The following is a 21,342-nucleotide window of genomic DNA, read 5'->3' as shown; positions in this document are numbered from 1 at the left end:
TCCCATCGTCTCCTGAGGACTCAGTATCGTATTACTATCATTATTGTTGTGGCCCTCAACCCATCCCAACCCCTTCACTGAGCAGAGCCCTGTCCTCTGGGCTTTCAAGGTTTGTACAGGTGTCCATCTGGACTAGCTGTTGACACAGAGAGACAGGGTGTCTAGGCTAGGGAATCTGGTTGAGCAGCACCTGGTTGTTCCACCCCCAACGGAATCTTCACCCCAACCTGTCACCACATTCATGCCAAAGGCTTCCCCTCTCCAAGGAATGCTTCAGGCCATTCCCTATTTCATCCATGCAGGACCCTGTTCCCTCACACCCTTCTTCTCTTTCCAGACCTGCACCTTCCATGCTACCTTGATGACTAGTTTCCTGCTCTGTGGGTTGTCTTCAGTGCCCAGCTTTTTAAAGTTTTGAAAGCACTTCCTGAATAGAGGGAAAGGAGGCAGGACGATTGGAGGAATAATGTGGCAGGGTTGAGTGCAAGTCCCTTTTATTTGAGAACCCCAAAGTGTCAAATTGCCTGGATAACAGTTTTCTCTGGGTTCCTCTGAGCACTAAGGTCTTTGTAGGACATGGGAGAGAGCTCTGATGTAGGTCATCCTATGACTCCATTCCCATATTAATTGAGCAGCTCTGTTTTGGTCAATTTTGGTTTCAATTGGGCAGAGTTTAGTGGTTGTAAAGTAAACACATGAAAATATTTATTCAGCTCAGCCTTGTGGGGGAACATTTAGGAAAACTGATTTCTAAAGCAGGAGACATGGTGGCCTATTCTCCAGAGAGGCTGAGAGACCCGCCTGCCAGCCCAGGTCCTGTAGTCAGGGATTGCTGCTTCCGAGGAGGTCCAAGCTGGCTGAGGGGGAAGAGGACAGGCCTCTGGGAGACCCCTCATCCATCCTGGTCCATCCATGCAGAGAGACCGTCTCACCTGGAAACTTTCTCCCATGTCTTCTTGAGGTGGTATATTGAGACAGTCTGCAGAGCCGAGACGATGGCATTCAGGGAGTAGTAGTTCTGCAGGATTTGACAGGCCTGGGGAGGGAAGAGAATGAGCTGTCACGTGGGTAGTGGAGGCTGATTTTCTCTAGAGCTTCAGTCACCCTCAGTTTAAATCACTCCTCCTGGATGAAGCAGATGTCCAGGGACCTGCCGAAGGGCACACATAAGGCCCAAAGAGTCCCAATGCTGAGAGACAAAGGATTTTACCTCAGTCCAAGGAAGAAGTCAAGGAGGAACAGAGCATCCCAACATTGGGCCATGCAAGTCACAGTCAGCCTCTGGAAGGAAGAGCCTAGGGACTGCACAGTCCCTAGGGCAAAGACCAGGGCCTTCCACCCTGAGACCTGATCAAGGGAAGAGCAGTGCCCGAGACTCAGGAGAGCACCTCGGCTGGGCTTCCCGTTGCATACCTTGGCCACCTTGATCCAGTGCTCCACCACCATGGCCCTGTCCCGGGCTGTCATGCTTGGGTTGCCAAGGCAGGTGGTGATGACACACTTGGCCACACCGTTGAACTGGGCGACAGTGGCCTGGACTGTGGGTGCCAGGTGCTCATTGCCAGGCTTATTGCGCTTGGACCAGACGGAGTCCAGGCACTGATGGGGCAGCAGCTTCTTGAACAGCTCCTAGAGAACAGGGGGAGGTTTGTTCACCCAGCTATTTCACATGCAAGACTAGTGTCTTAGATAGGGGTCACAGGTCAGAGCTAGAGCTCAGAAAGCTGAGAATGTGGCCTGAGCCTGGTTGGAGTCCCTGGATGTCACTCCATTCTTTTTCACTGAGGGGCCCAGGACAGGATGGCCCAGGAGCAAATAGAGATGAGGGAAGGAAGCAGGGCATTTGCATCCTGATCATCCTCACAAACTCCAAGCTCCACGCTGCTGTTCAAGGTGGCTCCTCCCAAGGGGGACTCTTCCCCTCCAACTATTCATCCCTCTGGTTCTACTCCCCTCTCAGATGCACATTCTCACATGATAGCTACAACCACAGGTTTATCTATCTGCCCTGCACTTAAGTACACATCAGATACCTAGTAATTGCTAAGGGTACTCAGCCTCCAAAACAAGTGGGTGGGCGACCCATGGACTTGACTGAACACAGGGAGCTGCCCTCCTCCACCCACGGGACCAGGGCCTGCCCATTGGTCTCTCCATTCTGGCTCATTTCTTCTCCCTAGTACCTCCGTATCAGTGCTTATCAGGGTCTCTCGCTACAGTCCGCAGCTGGACAGTGAAAGCTTGGGGCTAAGCGCCTTGACGGGTTGACAGGGTTGGGAAGTGGTGGAGCTGAGATTTGGTCCCAGACCATAGGAGTCCACATCAGGGAAAGGCAGGTGTAAGGCAGCCGAGAGCAGAAGAAACGCTTGTCCCTGCCCCACCCTGAGAGCCTAACTGCTCACCGTATCCATATATGTGAGTTGCTCTGTCACAAGCCTGGAAGGGAAGTCCAGGAGGTCAGGCTTCTCCTCACCCAGCTGGTTCTTTGGGGTGACACAGCAGGAACCATCTGGGGTCACAGTGGGCTCTATGTCTATTGTCAGAGCTGGAGTGAAAATTCCTGGGAAAGCTGATGGTCCAGCTGACTGCAGCTCAGCACCCGGCACACATGGAGATGATGGGAGCATGTGTTCCAGTTCTGCAACAGCTGATGGAGGGGAGGCTGGCTCTGACACTGCAGGTGATGGTCGATGCAGAGCTGGGGTTGCCTCTAGCTCCACAGAAGGCCCTTTTTCTGGCTCTGCAACTGGAAGGAGCCCTGGAGCTGGCACTGGAGCAGGTTAAAGAGAAAGGTTCATCCACATCACTGACTTTCCATGTGCCTTTCCAAAAACAGGACATATACCATGGCCTTAAGGAGGGCACGTATTGCATGGTGCACTGGGTGTTATACGCAAGTAATGAATCATGGAACTTTACATCAAAAACTTGGGATGTACTGTATGGCGACTAACATAACATAATAAGAAAATATTAAAAAAATATATCCAATGAATTTCCAATCCATGAGCCCCATTCCAGATAGCCTTCCCAAACTGCAATCTCATTTACCCTCTGCCTCTACAGGCTCCAGAAGTTCCCGCTGCAGCAGGAGAATGGGGGCATGGTTTCTCAGGTCCCAGTCATGGCACTTCAGATGTACAGAGCCCCCCCCCCCGCTTTACCTCAAGTCATATGTGGAGCACAGTCAGAGGCCTGGCCTTTCATTGCACGTGCTACTCCCACAGCACCGTTCTTTCTGTGTGGGTCCCAGAAGATGGCCCCAGGCCACTTCCAACCCCTCTGTAGCTGTCTTTGCAGTGGTTTGCTCATCCAGAAAACCTGAATGAGTGGTTTTTCCACTTACACTCTTCACGGCCATAGGTCTAGTCTACTCTGTCTTCCATGCAGACCAGTATCAGGGCTTAAGTTTGAGGCAGATTTGTGAGTGGTCTGCTCACCACAGCTTCTATTATTGGCCCCAGTTGTGGTCAGCAGAGGTGGATACGGAAAGGAGCAGGCAGAGCAAGATGAGACCACCAAAGGGGTGGATGTTTTAGGCACCAACTCAGCCCAGATTGTGCTCTGCTTCCCAGAGGGCTTGAAGGCCCATCCATAGCTCTTTTTGACTCATTTGCTTCTTCAGGAAGCCCCCCAAATTCAGCCCTCCCATGGAAACCAAGAGATCTGTGAGATCTATGGCTCTGAAAGTCCCTCCCCAGCCACAACCCCTGTATCTCCCACCCTGCTTTGTGGAGGCAGCAGTCTTTCCTTCTGGACCGAAAGACCGTGTTTTTACTTGTTATAGTCCATCATAATGGTACAAACACGGGTGGATCTAGTCACACCTAGAGTAGGCCATGAAGATGTCACATCTAATGAACTATGGACATGGGTGCTTATGATGTGTAGAGTGACTATCTGACCCTCTGACTAAAATTGAGACCCAGACATTGTATCTACTTTGTCGACTGAGTTATCTTAGTGACTGGAAAGTGCCTGCATTACTACATGCCTAATACATATTATTGAATGAATGACTCCTAACCAGTACTTTCCAAATACTGAGTGGACCTTGGGCGGCTCTGCCTGCCCCCAGTGACTCCCTAATCTGGTCACATAAAGGACCAGTGCCAGGACCAACTAGATGGAATCTCAGAAGTCCTTTGCAAACAGGAAAACTATGAGCTTTCCATTTGCTTTTGTAAACCCAGAAGGGCCACAGGCCTGTGAGGGTTGAGGTTGAGAGCTTCTTCACTGGAGAGCGAGAACTACTAAACATGAAGATGCCCAGCATGTTCAGCAGCCTTTTCTACAGAGCCAGGCCCCAGATAAGCCCGTGCCGTGTTTTCTCCCATGATTTCCTACAGTAACCCTATGAGATTCAGCCTCTTACCACCCCATTTTTCAGAAGAGGAAAGTGAAGCTCAGAGAGGTACAGTGACATTCCCAAGACATACAGCTAGTAGGTGGGAGTCTCACTCCTGTGCTGTGCCTGGGGTGGGCATTCACCTGTTGAACTGCTGGCCCAGGACCTGTTGGGGTGAAGTGAACACATGGTATTATGCAGAAAATTGTGATATTTGATATGTTTATATCTGGGAAGAATGGTACCAGGGAGCGTACGAAATGCTCCACTGTGCCTTCTCTGAGCATCAGCATCGTGCAGGCCTCGTCCAGGGACAGGATTACTTCTTTTTCCCCACCAGAAAGACGGGGCAGGGGGGGGAGCGCAGTGTACTCAGCTTCAACTCCATGAACCACCAGGAAGATCAGGGTCTGGCGTTCAGACCAGAGACTCCCAACGCTTCGGGAACTTGTGCAAGAAAAGGGACTTGAAGGCCCGCCCAGAAAAGGGCTCTAGGCTTAAAGGTGCAATTGGCTTTAGGGGTGAAATGATAAACCATTGTTCCCTTTAACCCATTTTGTTAGTTGAGCAACAATAGCATTTCTCTCTTTTAATAGCCTTTATTAAGAACTCTATGCCTTTAAGTCATCGGTAAACATCCCTACTGCAGACAGGAGAAAGCAGAAGCTTAGCATCTCCAACGCTGCTTGAGATCATAGACGTTGGGCCTGAGAACTGTCCAGAGCATGGAATGCATGGCATTCCTCCCATGCTGATGAGGCCTGGTCTGTTCCTGACATGGGGAGAAAGGTTCAGGGGAAACCACCCTCCTTGGCAGGCCACAGGGCAGCCAATTGTTTCTAGTGTGGGTTCTGGCCTTGCCCTGATCATCTGTGGGTCCTGAGAAAGGACATGAATTTGGACCCATTCTCACCCCAGACCAGCACTGGATGTTGTTGGTGGCCTGATGCACCTGCTGCTTGTCAAAGGAGATGAAGTAGCTGAACCCTTGGAGCAGCTCATCAAAGATGTCCTGGGTGAACTCTGAAAAGATAGAGCCAGCTACCTGGGCCAGGAGGCATCAGAGGCCTTCCACCCAATCTGTGGTTCTATGTTCTGGCAGATCTAGCAGCTAAAAATGTTTGTTAAGACACTTAAGTGTTCCTTGCAGCATTGCTGAAATGGCAACAGAATTGAATCATGTCAAGTTCCACCAGCCTTGAAAGGCTGAATTACTGTGGCTGACGACCTCCTTTACGGAGGTCCAAAAAGACATATAAGGACACAGCTTGTGACCTGGTGGACCTACAATGATTTGATGTACTCTGAGAAATGACGCGTTATAGAGAAACATATAGAATGACTTCATCCCACCATTCCTTTTATGTTCAATCACCCTATTTAGTGTGAGGATTTATAAGGCCTTAGACAAGTTCTCCAAGGACAGTGGAGCTGGGTTCTACACAGGATACCTGGGTGAGTAGGGAAAATAATAAAAACAGTACAAAGACACTCATGGCTTCGGGAAAAGTAAAATAAAACACAACAAAACAAAATAACCTACGCCCCTAAACTGCAAAAAAAACATTAATTATATTCTCCACCATTCCCATATATGTGAAGAGTCTTCCTACCTTATCCCATAGCTGGTGGTGGAGGTGTAGATGTTGGGATTACTTTGTGGTTGGGCCTGAGGGACACTCATGTGGAAACACTATAGGAGGGCCCTAGGTCTGTCCCCATATTTGTGTGGGGGCCCTGGGTGTGGAGAACCCTCTTCCCATTCTCACCTCAGGCAGCACTGATCCTGGGTGGTCTGGTGCACCTGACACTTGTCTAGGGAGTTGGAATAGTTAAAGTCACAGACCAGCTCATCAATGATCTCCTGGGTGCAGCTCCGAAAATGCAGTGCCCCATATATATGGGGCCAAGAGACATTAGTGGCCTCACGGGACATTGCCACAAGGGGCCAGCCCCATTAGAAATCGTGTTCTCCAGTTAAGGCTAAGAGAAGCAGCAGAAAAGACATCCAACAAAGAGGAAGCCAGATGAAACCCTAGGGCTCATGATTAACATACAGGTGGTTGAGCTTGGTCCCCAGCACTCAGCTTCTCATCCTGCCTGCTATGACCTGGGGTGTGAACATGAAAGATGGGCCAGGTTCCAACACCTGGCAGCTTGCTTCTGCCCAGGAAGGGCATCCTTCCTCTGCCCCCTCCTCTACACACACATACACATACACACACACACTTAGTGAGGGGCAAGAGGTGTGGGCCTGCTGAAGTAGGATCACTGTTGTTGCCTGCTCTCCAGTGGGCTGCTCTGAGCTGCCCTGTGTTACCTGTTGGTGTCTCCTGCCACATGTCCAGAGGGCTCGGAAAAGCGGGGTGAGACGACGACTACAATGATGTGAAAGTCTTTCTCTCTGGACTTTCTGGGCCAAAGCCCCTGAAAGTAGGAATACAGCAACAGAACATCTTGTTCTCTTGAACGTCTCGAGTCAAGTGAGCTGGAAAGCAGGCTTTCTTTGAATGGATGTGCCTGGTTACCAGAGTTCTAAGTTCAATTGGGGCCTATCACCAAGGAAGTGAGGTCGCTTCTTCAAGATTCCAGTACCTTGGCCTCTGCCGTCTCTTGGCAATGAACTGTTTACTTTTCTCCCCCATGTCATCTCCTTAACTGTACACTATGAGCCAAAAATGCCATAGCCACCACTCTCTGGAAATGTAACCAGGGTCTGAGGTTTCAGGAGACAGAGCTGAATTCAGACCTTTTTTCTTTGTTTTCCCAGTTCTGAGTCCTAAATCATTGTGTCTCTCACATATTCCCCACTTTCCCAAGCTGCTTAGTGGGGATCAGGCTAAAATCCACTTCTTAGAGACATCATCAGGTGTATGTGGATAATGTAACATGGGTGGGGTGGTCCCCTGTGTATCTGAAGCACAATTTTCAGGATGGAAGAATTACAAGAAGGGGTGGGACTTGGCATGGAGGGCCGCTCAACAGAGGCCTGGGTTCCAACAATGTAATATTGGAACACTTTCCCACTTGGCCTTGTGTAAATGTGGGCACTATGATGGGGTGGAAATGAACGAAGAAGCAGATATTGCTGTCCTCTGTAGTTAAACTGTTCAATTGTTTCCCATTATATTTAGAATGAGACCCAGTTGCCTCATTTTTTTAAAATTTTTAAAAAAGATTTTATTTATTTATTTGACAGAGAGAGACGGCCAGCGAGAGAGGGAACACAAGCAGGGGGAGTGGGAGAGGAAGAAGCAGGCTCCTAGCGGAGGAGCCTGATGTGGGGCTCGATCCCATAACGCCAGGATCACGCCCTGAGCCGAAGACAGACGCTTAAGGACTGCGCTACCCAGGCGCCCCAGTTGCCTCATTTTTGTCTATGAGGGGCGCAGCCTTCACAGTGGCTCCCACCGATCCAGACTTGTGGTATAGGCATCACTCTCTACCCATTAGGTGGTTAGTTACTGGCTTCTGACCAATAGGATGCAGCCAATGTGATGAAATGTGATGTCTAAGTTTCAACTGCAAAGAGTTTCTAACTTCCTAGTTACTTTTCTTGTGGTCTGCGTCTCACTCCCTTTCCCTTTTTCTTCTTGATCTCTGAACCAAAAATCGAGCACAGATATTTTGAACTGCCCTGTGTAGAAGCACACATGGCAGAGAACCTGGCCTGTGCCAAGGCCAGAAGACACAAAGGAACTCAGATTCTGAGTCCAAACAGCTTCCCGAATCATGTGAGCCAACTTGGGAGAAAATCCTCTGCCAGTCTAGCCTCAGTCACTGCTACAGCCTCTGACACACCTTGAGCCTGGGGAACTATGCTTATTTGTGCCTGGACTCCTCACCCACAAAAACTGTGAGAAATTAAATATATACATTTTAAGATTCAGGATACTGGGGCAAGGCAGTAACATAGGAACAATAGATAAGTAACAGTCTCCCAGGCCTCAGCACCTCTCCCTGCCTTCCTCCCTCCCCTCTGCTCTCCTCCTAGTGTCCCTCCAGCCACGGGGGCTGCCTTTTTCACCTCCTCTGGCCAAACCAGCTCTGTTAGTGAGTGTCTGCAACAGCGGTCCCTTCTTTCTGACACACTGCACACAGACTTGTGCAGGTCTAGCTCCCTTTTGTCAATCTGTTTTCAGCAATGTCACCCTCAGTGAGGCCTTTCATATTTTCCTATCCAATGACTTCCCAGCCTTCCTTCATTACATACTTCAGTCGTCGTATATAGCACTTGCTCTTTTCTTTCACGTCTTTGGTTTGTGCTTTGTCCATCTCTAGACCGTGAGCCCCTAAAAGCAGGGAGCTCTTGGTATTTTCAGCTCTCCTCATGGGTCCACCAAGGTACCTGGCATAGGGGAGTGCTTAGGGTATAGTTACTGAATGAATAACTGAGAAGATCTTGGAGCCCACCTCCCCTTTTAACAAGCTAGACTGTAGGGAGAAGCGCAACTAAAAGTTTCGAGCTGTTTCTGGGCAAGGGGACAACCACAATGGCCTCTGCCTGACTCTTCCTTCTCCAGTATCTCCAGCAGAACTGATGAGGCACCACGGACAAGGAAGCACCCTGCATCACGTTCTCTGTCTCTAGTGGTACAGCCCCAGGCAGGCACAGCACCAAAGAAAGGGGTGCTTTTATCTGGGTGTCCTCAAGGCAGTGGCTTTCCAGAGTCAGAGTGGCAAAGGAGCAGGATCTCCAGGCTCCAAGAGCAGAATAAGGGACCACAGAAACCTCCCTTTCCTCCTTTTTCTGGCCACTCCCATGGTGTCCTCTTTACTATTCCAGCACCCTCACCTCAGCCAGAAGAGTGATTCTGCACCCACCCTTGTATGTCCAAACGAGGACCCTGAAGGTCTAATGGAGACTGGTCTTGCCCCTGGACCCCAGAGACAGTGTTCAGTGCTCTGGCACTTTCCCAGAGAACATAAACAAATGATAAGCAGGTATGCGCAAGCCCAAAGCGCAATGACCTATCACATCAATTGGAGCAGCTGTCATAACAACGACAAGAGACAACAAATGCTGGTGAGGATGTGGAGCAAAGGAGCCTATGCGCACTGGCGCCGGCACTGTGCAAAACAGTATGGAGCGTCCTCAACACACTGAACACAGAACCACGGTATGTGCAGCAGCTCCACGTCTGGGAACATTCCATAGAAAACAAAGGAATATGTCTAAGAAATACCTGCACTTCCATGTGCAAGAAGCTTTATTTACCATAGCTGAGACAAGGAAAACATCAGTGCCCATTAGTGGTGAATGGATAAAGAAGTGTTACCTACATAATGGAATATTAATCAGCCATAAGAAAAGGAAATCCTGCTAAGTGTGATAACAGTTTTGGACTTAGAGGCATTATGCCAAGTGAAACAAGTGAGACACAGAAAGGCAAACACTATATATGTGTAGGTATAGATATATATAGGGAGATAGATACTATATAGATGATAGATACATAGACATTTTCCCCTTTTATGTGGAATCTAAAACAAAGAAAAGAAAAGGCGGAAAACTAATTCAGAAGAACAGATCAGATTAAAGTAACAAGAAACAGAGGGGAGGGTGGGGGCAGGGATTGAGTGAATGGTGAAAAGGTACAAACTTCCAGTTTTAAGATAAATAACAGGGATTTACAGTACAACATGATGACTGCAGTTGATACCGCTCTATGGTTTGAGAGGTGTTAAGAGAGTAAATTCTGAGAGTTCTTATCACATAATACCTTACACATACACAGTGTGTCAATTATATACAGTGATCAATTATATCAATAAAACTGGGCAAAAAATATTTTAATATTCATAATGGGCATCAGGAAAGTTGACTTGGTAAAAATAATGACACATAAGCAAAATGTAAAACAGCAGAACCCACAGTCAGTAGACTATGATATGGATAAAAAATCCAAGCCATTTGCATAAAAAATTGATTCTGATTTTTAAAATCAGTGAATTAAAGTTAAAGTAGATAAAATAGAATTTTAAATTGTGCTACATTTTTAAAAATTGATCAAGGAATAAAATGTCTTATTAAATTAACTCTGAAAATACCGTTTTGAAAAAATTTTCATGTTTTGGAAAATTCTGATTTTAAGCTTTTAAGTGGGCACAGAATGAGAACATTTTGTTGGATCAAAGTTGTCTCCAGGAAAATGGGTGAGACAAAATAGCAGCACCAAAATGGCAAGACTAAATTGTCCTGTGTTCATTTCTCTGTATTTGCAGTTTTTAAAGAAAAAATATTTTTATTGACATACAATACACATAATCAAAAATCTACCATCTACCGTCTACAAATCTACCATTTATAGGTTTATATTTCATTAAGTACATTAAGTTCATGGAATACATTTTAAATGTATTAAATGCATTAATACCCTTTCTACAACCTCCGTCTAACCCAACTTCACATCTCATTTCATCTTGTGAAACTAAAACTCTACACCATGAATCAGAAACTTACCATTACTGCCTCATTCCAGCCCTTGGCAACACCATTCTACTTTCTGTCTTTATGAATCTACTTTGGGTAGGTCCCAAAAGTGGAGTCAAAGCTTGCATTTTTATGAATGCACTTAATGTAAAAGTTCACCCATGTTGTGGCATATGTCAGTGTTTTCTTCCTCTTCTGAGATATTATTCATTCTTATTCCATCGTGTGTATAAACAACATCTGTTTCTCCTTGGACAGATAGTGGATTGTTTTCACGGTTTAGTTATTATGACTAATGATGGCATGAAAATGTATGTTCAGACAGATCTTCAAGACCATGGTGTCAATTAATTTGGGTATATACCCCAAAAGCAGAATTACTGGAACACAGGGTAAGTCTAATTTTAATTTTTTTTAAGAACTACCATACTGATTTCACAACTATGCTCAAATATTCCTACCACACACAATGAACAAGGTTTCAATTTCTCCATATCTTTGCCAACACTTGTTCTTTTCTTCTAATTCTTTGTGTGTGTGTGTGTGTGGAAGAGTCATCTTGATGAAAAATGCTATTTCACTGCTTTTTTAAATGTGGATTTCTGAGGCATCTGGGTGGCTTAGCCATTAAGCATCTGCCTTTGGCTCAGGTCATGATCCCAGGGTCCTGGGATCAAGCCCCGCATCAGGCTCCCTGCTCAGTGGGAAGCCTGCTTCTCCCTCTCACACTCCCCTTGCTTGTGTTCCCTCTCTCGCTGTCTCTCTCTGTCAAATAAATATTTTTTAAAATAAGTAAATAAAATAAAATGTGGATTTCCCTAAAAATTAGTGAGTCAAGTATCTTTTCAAATTCCTTTTCATGTGCGTGTCTTTGAGGATGTGTATTCACATTTTTTTGCACATTGACACATTACATTTGGTTTGGTTTTTGTTGCTGAGTTTATGTGTTCTCTGTATATTCCGGATATTGAGCCCCTTTCAGACACATGGTTTGCACTACGGTCTCCCGTCTTGTGGATTGTGTTTTAACCTCAGTGATAATGCCTTTTAAGTTGTTTCTATTTTGATCTTCTGCTTAGATGATCTGTCCATTGTTGTGAGTGAAGTGGTGAAGTCTCCCACCATTAACGTATTTTATAGATAAGTTTTTTTACTTTGGTTATTAATTGGTTTATATAATTGACTGCTCCCACACTGGAAGCATAGAAATTTATAATTTTTAAGTCTTCTTGCTGGATAGGCCCTTTAAGTATGATACGGTGTCCCCCTACATCTCTTACTACAGCCGTTAGTTTAAAATCTAATCTGTTTGATATGAAGATTGCTACCCCAGCTTTCTTTTGAGGTGCATTAGTGTGGTAAATTGTTCTTCATCCTTTCACTTTCAATCTGGAGGGGCTTTAGGTTCAAACCGAGTCTATTGTAGACAACATACGGATAGGTCTTACTTTTAAAATCCAATCTTGTACTGTTTGTCTTCTTATTGGAACATTCAGAGCATTTACATTCAGAATATGTATTGAAAGCTATGAATTTAGTGCCATTGTATTTAAAATCCCTGTTTCTGTAGATTGTCTCTGTTACTTTCTGGTCTGTTACCCTCGGGATCTGTTCGCCTGCAGTATCCCCCTTATTATTTCTTGTAGGGATGGCTTGGTGGTCATATGTTCTTTCAGTTTGTCTATCCTGGAAACTCTTTATCTCTCCTTCCATTCTGAATGATAGCATTGCTAAATAAGGTACTCGGCTCCATTTTCTTCTCATTTATTACCCTGCCCTTTCTCGCCTGCCAGGTTTCTGTGGACAGGTCTGATGTTATTCTGATGTTCCTCCCTCCGTATGTAAGAAATCCCTTCCCTCTAGCTACTCTCTGCATAGCTTCCTTGGTTTTAGGATTTGCAAGCTTCACTATTATATGTCGTGGTGTTGAACTATTTTTATTGATTTGAGGAGGAGTCCTCTCTGCCTCTTGGACGTGAATGCATGCTTCTTTCCCCAGATTTGGGAAGTTCTCAGCCATGATTTGATCAAATATACCTTCCAGCCCGCCTTCTTTGTCCTAATGATCCTGATATTGGTTCTTTCCAATGTACCATTAAATTCTCTAAGTCTCTCTTCATGTGTTGTGGGTTGTTTTTCTCTATTTTCTTCAATTTCCTTCCTTTCCATCAGCCCATCTTCTAGATCACTTATTATCTTTGCTGCCTCACTGACCCTGGCTGTCAGAGCGTCCAATTCAGCCTGCATCGCATGCATAGCATTTTTAAGTTCAGCCTGATTAGATCTCATTTCTGCCCTCATATATTATATATTGTCATTAATGCTTTTTCCTACCCTAGCTATTGATTTTACGATTGCCATCCTGAACGCTACCTCTGACATCATGCTTATATCCTTAAAATTAGTTCTGTGGCAGAGGACATGGTCTCCGGTTCTTTTCTTTGTTGAGAGTTCTCCTTCTAGTCATTCTATTGAGGGATGGTTGAGCGAATACACAGAGTCCAAAATATCAACCACAAACCAAGGAAGACGCCCTCTAGAAAATACTCCAAGTGGTCGGAAGCTACCACAGATACCCAAACAAAGTCACGATTATCCAAAACAGTCATTACAGTGGGGCAGAGAGACTATAAGCACTCAGGGTGGACAAGGCGGGGTGATCTGTCTGTTCCTGATTGATTTTTGGTCTCTGTCTTAGAAGACACCATGTCCCAAAATTGCAAACAATCTGGAACTTATATATAAAACATATATATAACATATATCATATACATTTCACATACATAACAAAATGGAGTAGTGTGAAAAGGATTGGTATGAGGTATAAAAAGTATAAAAGGTAGATATGAAAATATAAAAACCCACTTCAAATCATAAATTGGGAAATAAGAGTATGTGAGATGGTAACAAGGTAAAAAAAATTAAATAAATGTAAAATTTTAGCTTGAAGTATAAATGAGTCTTGAGGGAACACCTGGACCTCAATATATTAGTTTCCCCTGGCGCTGGAGTTTTGCAGTCCTGTAGGAAATAAGCGTGTCACTTACCTGTTCTTCCGGTCTGTCTTCTGGGGGAGGGGCCTGCTGCTTGGCTGTTCAGGCTGCTCTGCCTGGTTGGCCTTTCACCACCCCTTGTCAGGGGGTTGGGTTTAACATGAGGAGGTTGTCTGTGTGGCTTTGTTCCCTGGCAGATTTCCATGCCTCCTTAGAGGGTCAGAGGAAATACGGCTGTGCAGAAAACTCTGGCCTAGGGCAGCAAGATCACGGTCACCTTTCTTCAATGAAACTTCCAGGTCAAAACATCTCCACTTGGAAAAAAACCTGTCAGCCAAGAATGCTTTATTTGGAAAAGCTGTCCTTCAGAAATAAAGGAGAGATAAAGACTTTTCCAAACAAAGAAAAGCTAAATGAGTTCCTCACTACTAGACCTGCCGTAAGGGAAGAATTAACACCTATACTACTTAAACTCTTCCAAAAATATCAACATAAGAGGAATACACACAAACACATTTTAAGAGGCCAGTATCACCATGATACCAAAACCAAATAAAAAGACTACAAGAAAAGAAAATTATATACTGGTGTCCCCGATGAATATAGATGAAAAAATTCTCTTTAAGTATTAACAGACTGAATTCAGCAGCATCTTAAAGGACCATATACCACGATCAACTGGGATTTGTCCAGGGGGTGCAAGGATGGTTCAACATATGCAAATCAATCACTGTGTGACACATCACATTAACAGAATGAAAGATAAAAATCATATGAATATCTCAATAGATACAGAAAAAGCATTTGACATGCATTTGACAAAGTACAACATGCATTCATGATAAAAACCCTCAACAAATTGGATCGTGAAGAAACGTACCTCAACACAATAAAGGCCACATACGGCAAACCCACAGCTACGGCAAACATCACACTCATTGGTGAAAGACTGAAAATTTGTCATGTAAGATGGGGAACAAGACAAGGGTGCCCACTCTCAACACTCCTATTCAATACAGTACTCGAAGTCCTAGCAGAACCATCAGACAAGACAAAGAAATCATAGGCATAAAAATTGGGAAGGGAGAAGTTAAAACTGTCTCTATTTGCAGGTGACATATAGAAATCCTAAAGACTATAAAAACAACCCTGTTAGGTCTAATCAATGAATTCAGTAAAGTTGTAGGATAGAAAATAAATGTACACCTAGCAGTAGCATTCCTATACACCAACAACAAACTACCTGAAAAAGATATAAGGGAAAAGATACAAAGAACATTTATGTTAGGGAGAAAAACAACAAAATACTTAGAAATAAACTTGAGCATGGAGGTGAAAGATCTCTTCACGGAAAACAAGACATTGATGACAGATACAAAAAAAGAAACCCACCAATGAATTGAATGGTATTGCATGTTTATGAATTGCAAGAAATAATGTTAATTACCCAAGCCACCAATAGACTCAATGAATTTCCTATCAAGATTCCAATGACTTTTTTGCAGTAAGAAAAAAAAAAAATCCTAAAATTTGAATGAAACAATGAAAGACTTTGGATAACCGAAACAATCTCTAGAAAGAAGAATAAAGCTGGAGGCATCACACTGCCTGATTTCAACTGTATTATAAAGCTATAGTAAATCAAAATCTTATGGTAGTGGCATAAAAACAGACACATAGACTAATGAACACAAGAGAGAGCCCAGAAATAAACCCAGACACATACGGTTTTTGAGAAGGGAGGCATTCTCAATGGAGAAAAATAAAACAGCTTCTTCAGTAAATGATGCTGGGAGAAGTGGATATTCACATGTCAAAGAACAAAACTGGACCCCTATCTTACATCATCCACAAAAATTTACTCAAAATAGATAAAAGACTTACAGGGAAGACCTGAAATCATAAAATTCCTACAAGAAAACATAGAGAATAAACTACTTGACATTGGTCTTGGTAAGTATATTTTAAAAATAACACCAAAAGCACGAGCAACAAAATAAAAAAAAAAAAAAAGTGGTACTACACTCAAGAGCCTCACAGTGAAAGAAATAATCAACAAAATGAAAATGCAACATATGGAATGGGAAAATATTTGCAAATCATGTATCTGAAGAGAAATTAATACCTAAAATATATACATAACTCATACAACTCAGTTGTATGTAAAAAAAAGAAAGAAAGAAAGAAAGAAAGAAAGTAAAAAAATAAAGAAAAGAAAAAAGAAACCAACTAAAGAAAGGACCAAGGACCTAAATAGACATTTCTCCAGAGAAGACAAATGGACAACCAGCACATAAAAAAGGTGTTCAGGGGCGCCTGGGTGGCATAGCGGTTAAGCGTCTGCCTTCGGCTCAGGGCGTGATCCCGGCGTTATGGGATCGAGCCCCACATCAGGCTCCTCCGCTATGAGCCTGCTTCTTCCTCTCCCACTCCCCCTGCTTGTGTTCCCTCTCTCGCTGGCTGTCTGTATCTCTGTCAGATAAATAAATAAAATCTTAAAAAAAAAAAAAAAGGTGTTCAACATCTAATCTTTACGAAGACACAAATCAAAACCACAAAAACCACAACGAGATATCATTCTTGTTAGAATAATTATTATCAAAATGACAAAAGATAACAAATGTTGATGAAGTACATGTAGAAAAAAGGGAACTCCTGTGCACTGTTGGTGGGAATGTAAATTGGCATAGCCAGTATGGAAAGAACTATGAACTTTCTTCAAATATTAAAAATAAAATAACCAAAGGATCCCGCAATTCCACTTCTGGTTACATAGCTGAACAAAATGAGATTAACATGTTGAAAAAAAAGAAGTTAGCCTGTTGAAGAAGTATTGCCACCCCATGTTCATAGCAGCATTATTTACAATAGCCAAGATATGGAAACAACCTGTATCTATCAACAGAGTAATGGATAAAGAAAATGTAGTCTGTATATCCAATGGAATACTATTCAGCCATAAAAATAAGGAAATCCTGTCATTTGAGACCGCACGGATGGTCCTTGAGGACATTATACTAAATAAGTCAGCAGAGAAAGACAAATACTAGATGATCTCACTTATATGTGGACCCTAAAACATAAAACAAATAGAAAAACAAATAGAAAAAGAGATCAGATTTATGGTTACCAGAGGCACGGGGTGACGGGAGGGAAAACTGAATGAAGGGGATCAAAGGTACAAACCACAGCTGTAAGTCCTGAGAATGTCATGTGCTACACAATCACTGTAGTTAACACTGCTGCATGTTGTAGCTGAAAGTTGCTGTCCTCTAGTTCAACCTCATTGAAATATTAGGAATCCCAAGCTTAATCCGAACGGTTTGAGCCCAAGGTCACAGAGCTCCCACATTGCTGTTTTCAATTGCTACCATAATACAGAACACTTGGAAGGAGCATCTATATTCCAGGAACACAGCCAAATATCCTTTATTCACTAACTCTTCTGACCCTGTGACTCCATACCCTTTACTTGTCGTAGTCAGAATTCAGTTAGATAGAAACTGCCTTTCTGATTCTAACAGTACTAACGCACTATGTTTTCAACACAAGCTGCCTATAATATAGTTTAAAGTATATTTATGATGTGTATGAAAAATAAAAAAAATTATTAGATGATAGTTAAGGTCCCAGAGGCTCGACAAATTCCACAGTTCTCAAAAATATGGCCCCAAAGCCAGCAGCATTACCTACACATTTGTCAGAAATGCAAATACTCTAGCCCTCGAGAGAACTATTGAATCAGAATCCAGTGGGATTTACCTTTGGCATCAACAAGTCTTCCAGGCAATTCTAATGCACACCAAAGTTTGAGAAACACTGCTTTAATTGTTTTCATTGTTTGCACAAAGACAAGGGTGGATAATTAGTCATAGTCATCTCCATAAACTCAATAAAAGCAACGGATTAAAAAAATACAGGCAAACTCACATATCTCATACGGAAAATTTACAATTTATAAAAAATTCTACAATATGCTTTAGAAGCTTAAAGAAAAGTGTGAGGACACATGAAACCTCATGATATATTTGGGTTTTGTGATGAGCACTGAGTGTTATACACAACAGATGAATTACTGAACTCTAAAGATATTTAGGTGTTTTTTTTTTTTTAAGATTTTATTTTATTTATTCGACAGAGATAGAGACAGCCAGCGAGAGAGGGAACACAAGCAGGGGGAGTGGGAGAGAAAGAAGCAGGCTCATAGCAGAAGAGCCTGATGTGGGGCTCGATCCCATAACGCCGGGATCACGCCCTGAGCCGAAGGCAGATGCTTAACCGCTGTGCCACCCAGGCGCCCCAAAAGATATTTAGGTTTTGTTTTAATTTATGACTGAATGTAGTGTTCATTTCTGTTTCATAAATGGATTTAAAAAACCACATATGCCTAGTAATAAATGAAACCTCAAGAAACTAGATGAGTCTCAAACAAACAACCTAACTTTACCCCTTAAGGCACTGGAAAGAGAACACATCAGGCCAAAGTTATTAGAAGGAAAGAAATAACAAAGATTAGAGCAGGGAAAAATGAAGCGGGACTAAAAGGATAATGGAGTATACCAACGAAACTAAGAACTGATTCTCTGAAAATAAAATTGACAAGCCTTTACCTAGATTTCCCCCACCCCCAAAAACAAGGAGAGAGAGAGAGGGAGAGACAGAACTCATATAAAAAATGAAAGAGTGATACCAGAGAAATGCCAAAGATCATAAGAAACTACTCTGAACAATTATATACAAAAAATTGGACAATCTAAGGGAAATTGATAAAACTCCCAGAAACATACAACTTGCTAAGACTGAATCCTGATGAAATGGAAAATCTGAACAGATTATTAGTAAGCAGGTTGAATCAGTAATTGAAAACCTCCAAAAAACAAAACTCCAGGACTAGATGGTTTCACAGGTGAATTCTACAAAATATTCAAAAAGGAATTAATACTCAAATTCTTCCAAAAAATAAAGGAGGAGGGAATTCTTCCAAACTCATTTTATAAAACTGGAATTCTTCTGATACCTGATCCAGACAAGGATTCTGCAAGAAAAACATTACAGGCCAATATTCCTAATATACACTTACAAAAATCCTCAACAAAATATTAGCAAACCAAATTCAGTAATACACTAAAAGGATCATATACACATATCTAGAAAAGTGTTGTTACAGCTGATGTCAGAGAAATTATCTGTGCTCTCTTCTAAAATTTTTATGGTTTCAGGTCTCATATTTAGGTCCTTAAGCTTTTTGAGTTAATTTTTGTCTATGGTGGAAAAAAAGTGGTCCAGTTTCATTCTTCTGCACGTTGCTGTCCAGTTTCCCCAAGATCATCTGCTGAAGCGGCTTTATTTTCCCCACTGTATACTTTTGTGGCCTTTGTTGAAGATTAATTGACCATATAGTTGTGGAATTATTTCTGAGCTTCCTATTCTGTCCTATCGCTCTGTGTGTCTATTTTTGTGCCAGTACCATACTGTTTTGATTACTACATGTTTGTACCGTAAATTAAAGTTTGGAATTGTGATACTTCCAGCCATGTTCCAGGATATTTAGGATTTTTTGCGACTCCATACAAATTCTAGGTCTGTTCTGGTTCAGTGGAAAATGCTGTTGGTGTTTGATAGGGATTGCCTTAAATCTGTGGATTAGATAGTATGGACATTTTAGGAATATTAATTCTTCCAATCGACAAACATCGAATGTCTTTACTTTCTGTGTGTGTGTCATGACTTTAAATCAGTGTATTTATAGTTTTCAGAGTCCCGGTCTTAAAGCCTCTTTCATTAAATTTATTCCCAAGTGTGTGTGTGTGTGTGTGTGTGTGTGTGTGTGTTTAATCGTTGGTGCAGTTGTAAATGGGATTACTTTCTCAATTTCTCTTTCTGCTATTTCATTCTTAGTGCGTAGAGATGGAACAGATCTGTGTATTAATTTTGCATCTTGTAATTTTACTGAATTTATGAGTTCTAGTGACTTTTTTTTTTGATAGGGTCCTTAGAGTTTTCTAGATATAGTATCGTGCTATCGTGCTATACACGAATAGTGACAGTTTTACTTCTCCCTTACCAATTTAGATGCCTTTTCTTTCTTTTCCTGGTCTGACTGCTGAGGTCAGGACTTGCAGTACTATATTAAACAAAAGTGCTGGGAGTGCACATCCTTGTCTTCTTTCTGATCTTAGAAGCAAAACTTTTAGTTTTTCACCACTGAGTATGACGTTAGCTGTGTGTTTTAGATATATGGTTACTGTTATTATTTTGGGGTACGTTCCCTCTAATCTTACTTTGTTGAGCATTTTTGTCATCACTGGGTGCTGTACCTTGTCAAATGCTTTTTTTTTTTTTTGAAATGATCATATGGTTTATATCCTTTACTCTTGTTAATGTGATGTATCATGTTGATTGATTTGTGAATATCGAACACCTTTGCATTGCTGGAAAAATCCTACTTAATTGTGGTAAATAATTTTTTAATGTATCAGATTTGGTTTGCTAATATTTTGTAGACAGTTTTTGTATCTGTGTTCCTCAGAGATATTGGCCTGTTGGTTTTTTCCCCCCTTTTTTGGTAGTGTCTTTATCTGCTTTTGGTATCATGGTAATGCTGGCTTTGTAGAACGAATTTGGAAACTTCCCTTCTTCCATTTTTCAGAATAGTTTGAGGTGAGTAGGTATTAACTCCTATTTGAATTCGGTAGAACTCACCTGTGAAGCCATCTGATCCAAGACATTGGTTTTGTGGGAGTTTTTTGATTACTGGTTCATTTCACTGCTAGTAGCTTGTTCAATTTTCTATTCCCGACTTAGCTTGGGAAGTTTATATGTTATTAGGATAAACCTTTCTTCTGGGGAAGGAGAAAAGATGGCGGAGGAGTAGGGGACCCCTTTCTCAGCTGGTCCCCTGAGTCGAGCTGGATATCTACCAGACCAGCCTGAACACCCACGAAATCAGCCTGAGATACAGGAAGATACATCTGGATCTCTACAAATGAACATCTCCAGTGCTGAGTATTGACGTACGAAGTGGGGAGCCATGAATCTGCACACAGATAACGGAAGATAAACGGAAGGGGGAGGGAGCCGCCACGCTTGGGCACTGGGAAGCAGTAGCCACCTGCATTGGGGAGTTGGCCAGACTCGTGGACCAGCACCCGCGAGAGAGCAGACTGAGACCTGGGAACGCGTGTGCAACCAGACTGAAAACCGGAGCTCTAGAGCGCACACTCCAACTAGACTGGAAACCGAGAGTTTGGGAGCGTGCGTGCAACCACACTGAAAATCGGCACTCTGGAGTGCTCACTGCAACTGGACTGATCCTGGGAGTTCAGGAGCGCGTGTGACCAGACTGAAAACCGGCGCTCCAGAAAGCGCGTGAACAACACTGAAACAGGGAGCTTGGGAGCGTGCATGGAAACAGGGGGCAGCTGGCAGTGTTAGAAGCACAAAGGACAGAGACGTGCCAGCCCTGGAAGTGAGGGCTGGGAGAGCGGCTGTGGGGCACACAACCCGGGATGCTGCAGGGGTTTTGGCAGCAGCACCGGAAACAGAGTTAAAGTGGCCAAGAGAGCTCC

The 21,342-nt window shown here is 43.1% G+C and overlaps 1 protein-coding gene across 11 annotated transcripts in view; it reads right to left on the bottom strand.

The window, feature by feature from the left end:
- The window catches only part of LOC123779680 (ral-GDS-related protein-like), a 98,138-nt gene that overhangs the window by 29,476 nt on the left and 47,320 nt on the right, over nt 1-21,342 (bottom strand). For 10 of the 11 annotated variants that reach the window (XR_015723576.1, XR_015723577.1, XR_015723574.1 and 7 more), the window contains 5 exons: nt 13,829-14,101; nt 4,440-4,514; nt 2,403-2,770; nt 1,414-1,629; nt 933-1,036 (listed from right to left, as the gene is read on the bottom strand). Coding sequence is in view for 1 of the 11 variants with exons in the window: in XM_087860557.1 (XP_087716683.1) it covers nt 933-1,036; nt 1,414-1,629; nt 2,403-2,770; nt 4,440-4,514; nt 13,829-13,979 (914 nt within the window). In the remaining 10 variants the exon portion in view is untranslated. The remainder of the gene's footprint in view (nt 1-932; nt 1,037-1,413; nt 1,630-2,402; nt 2,771-4,439; nt 4,515-13,828; nt 14,102-21,342) is intronic. The other variant, XR_015723578.1, reaches the window with a different exon arrangement.

This window comes from Ursus americanus, unplaced genomic scaffold, assembly GCF_024610735.1.
Source record: "Ursus americanus isolate L20-20 unplaced genomic scaffold, mUrsAme1.1.p SCAF_68, whole genome shotgun sequence".
Lineage (NCBI taxonomy): Eukaryota > Metazoa > Chordata > Mammalia > Carnivora > Ursidae > Ursus > Ursus americanus.
Note: the sequence above shows the minus strand (reverse complement) of the source record. Positions and strands in the feature narration are given on the sequence as shown.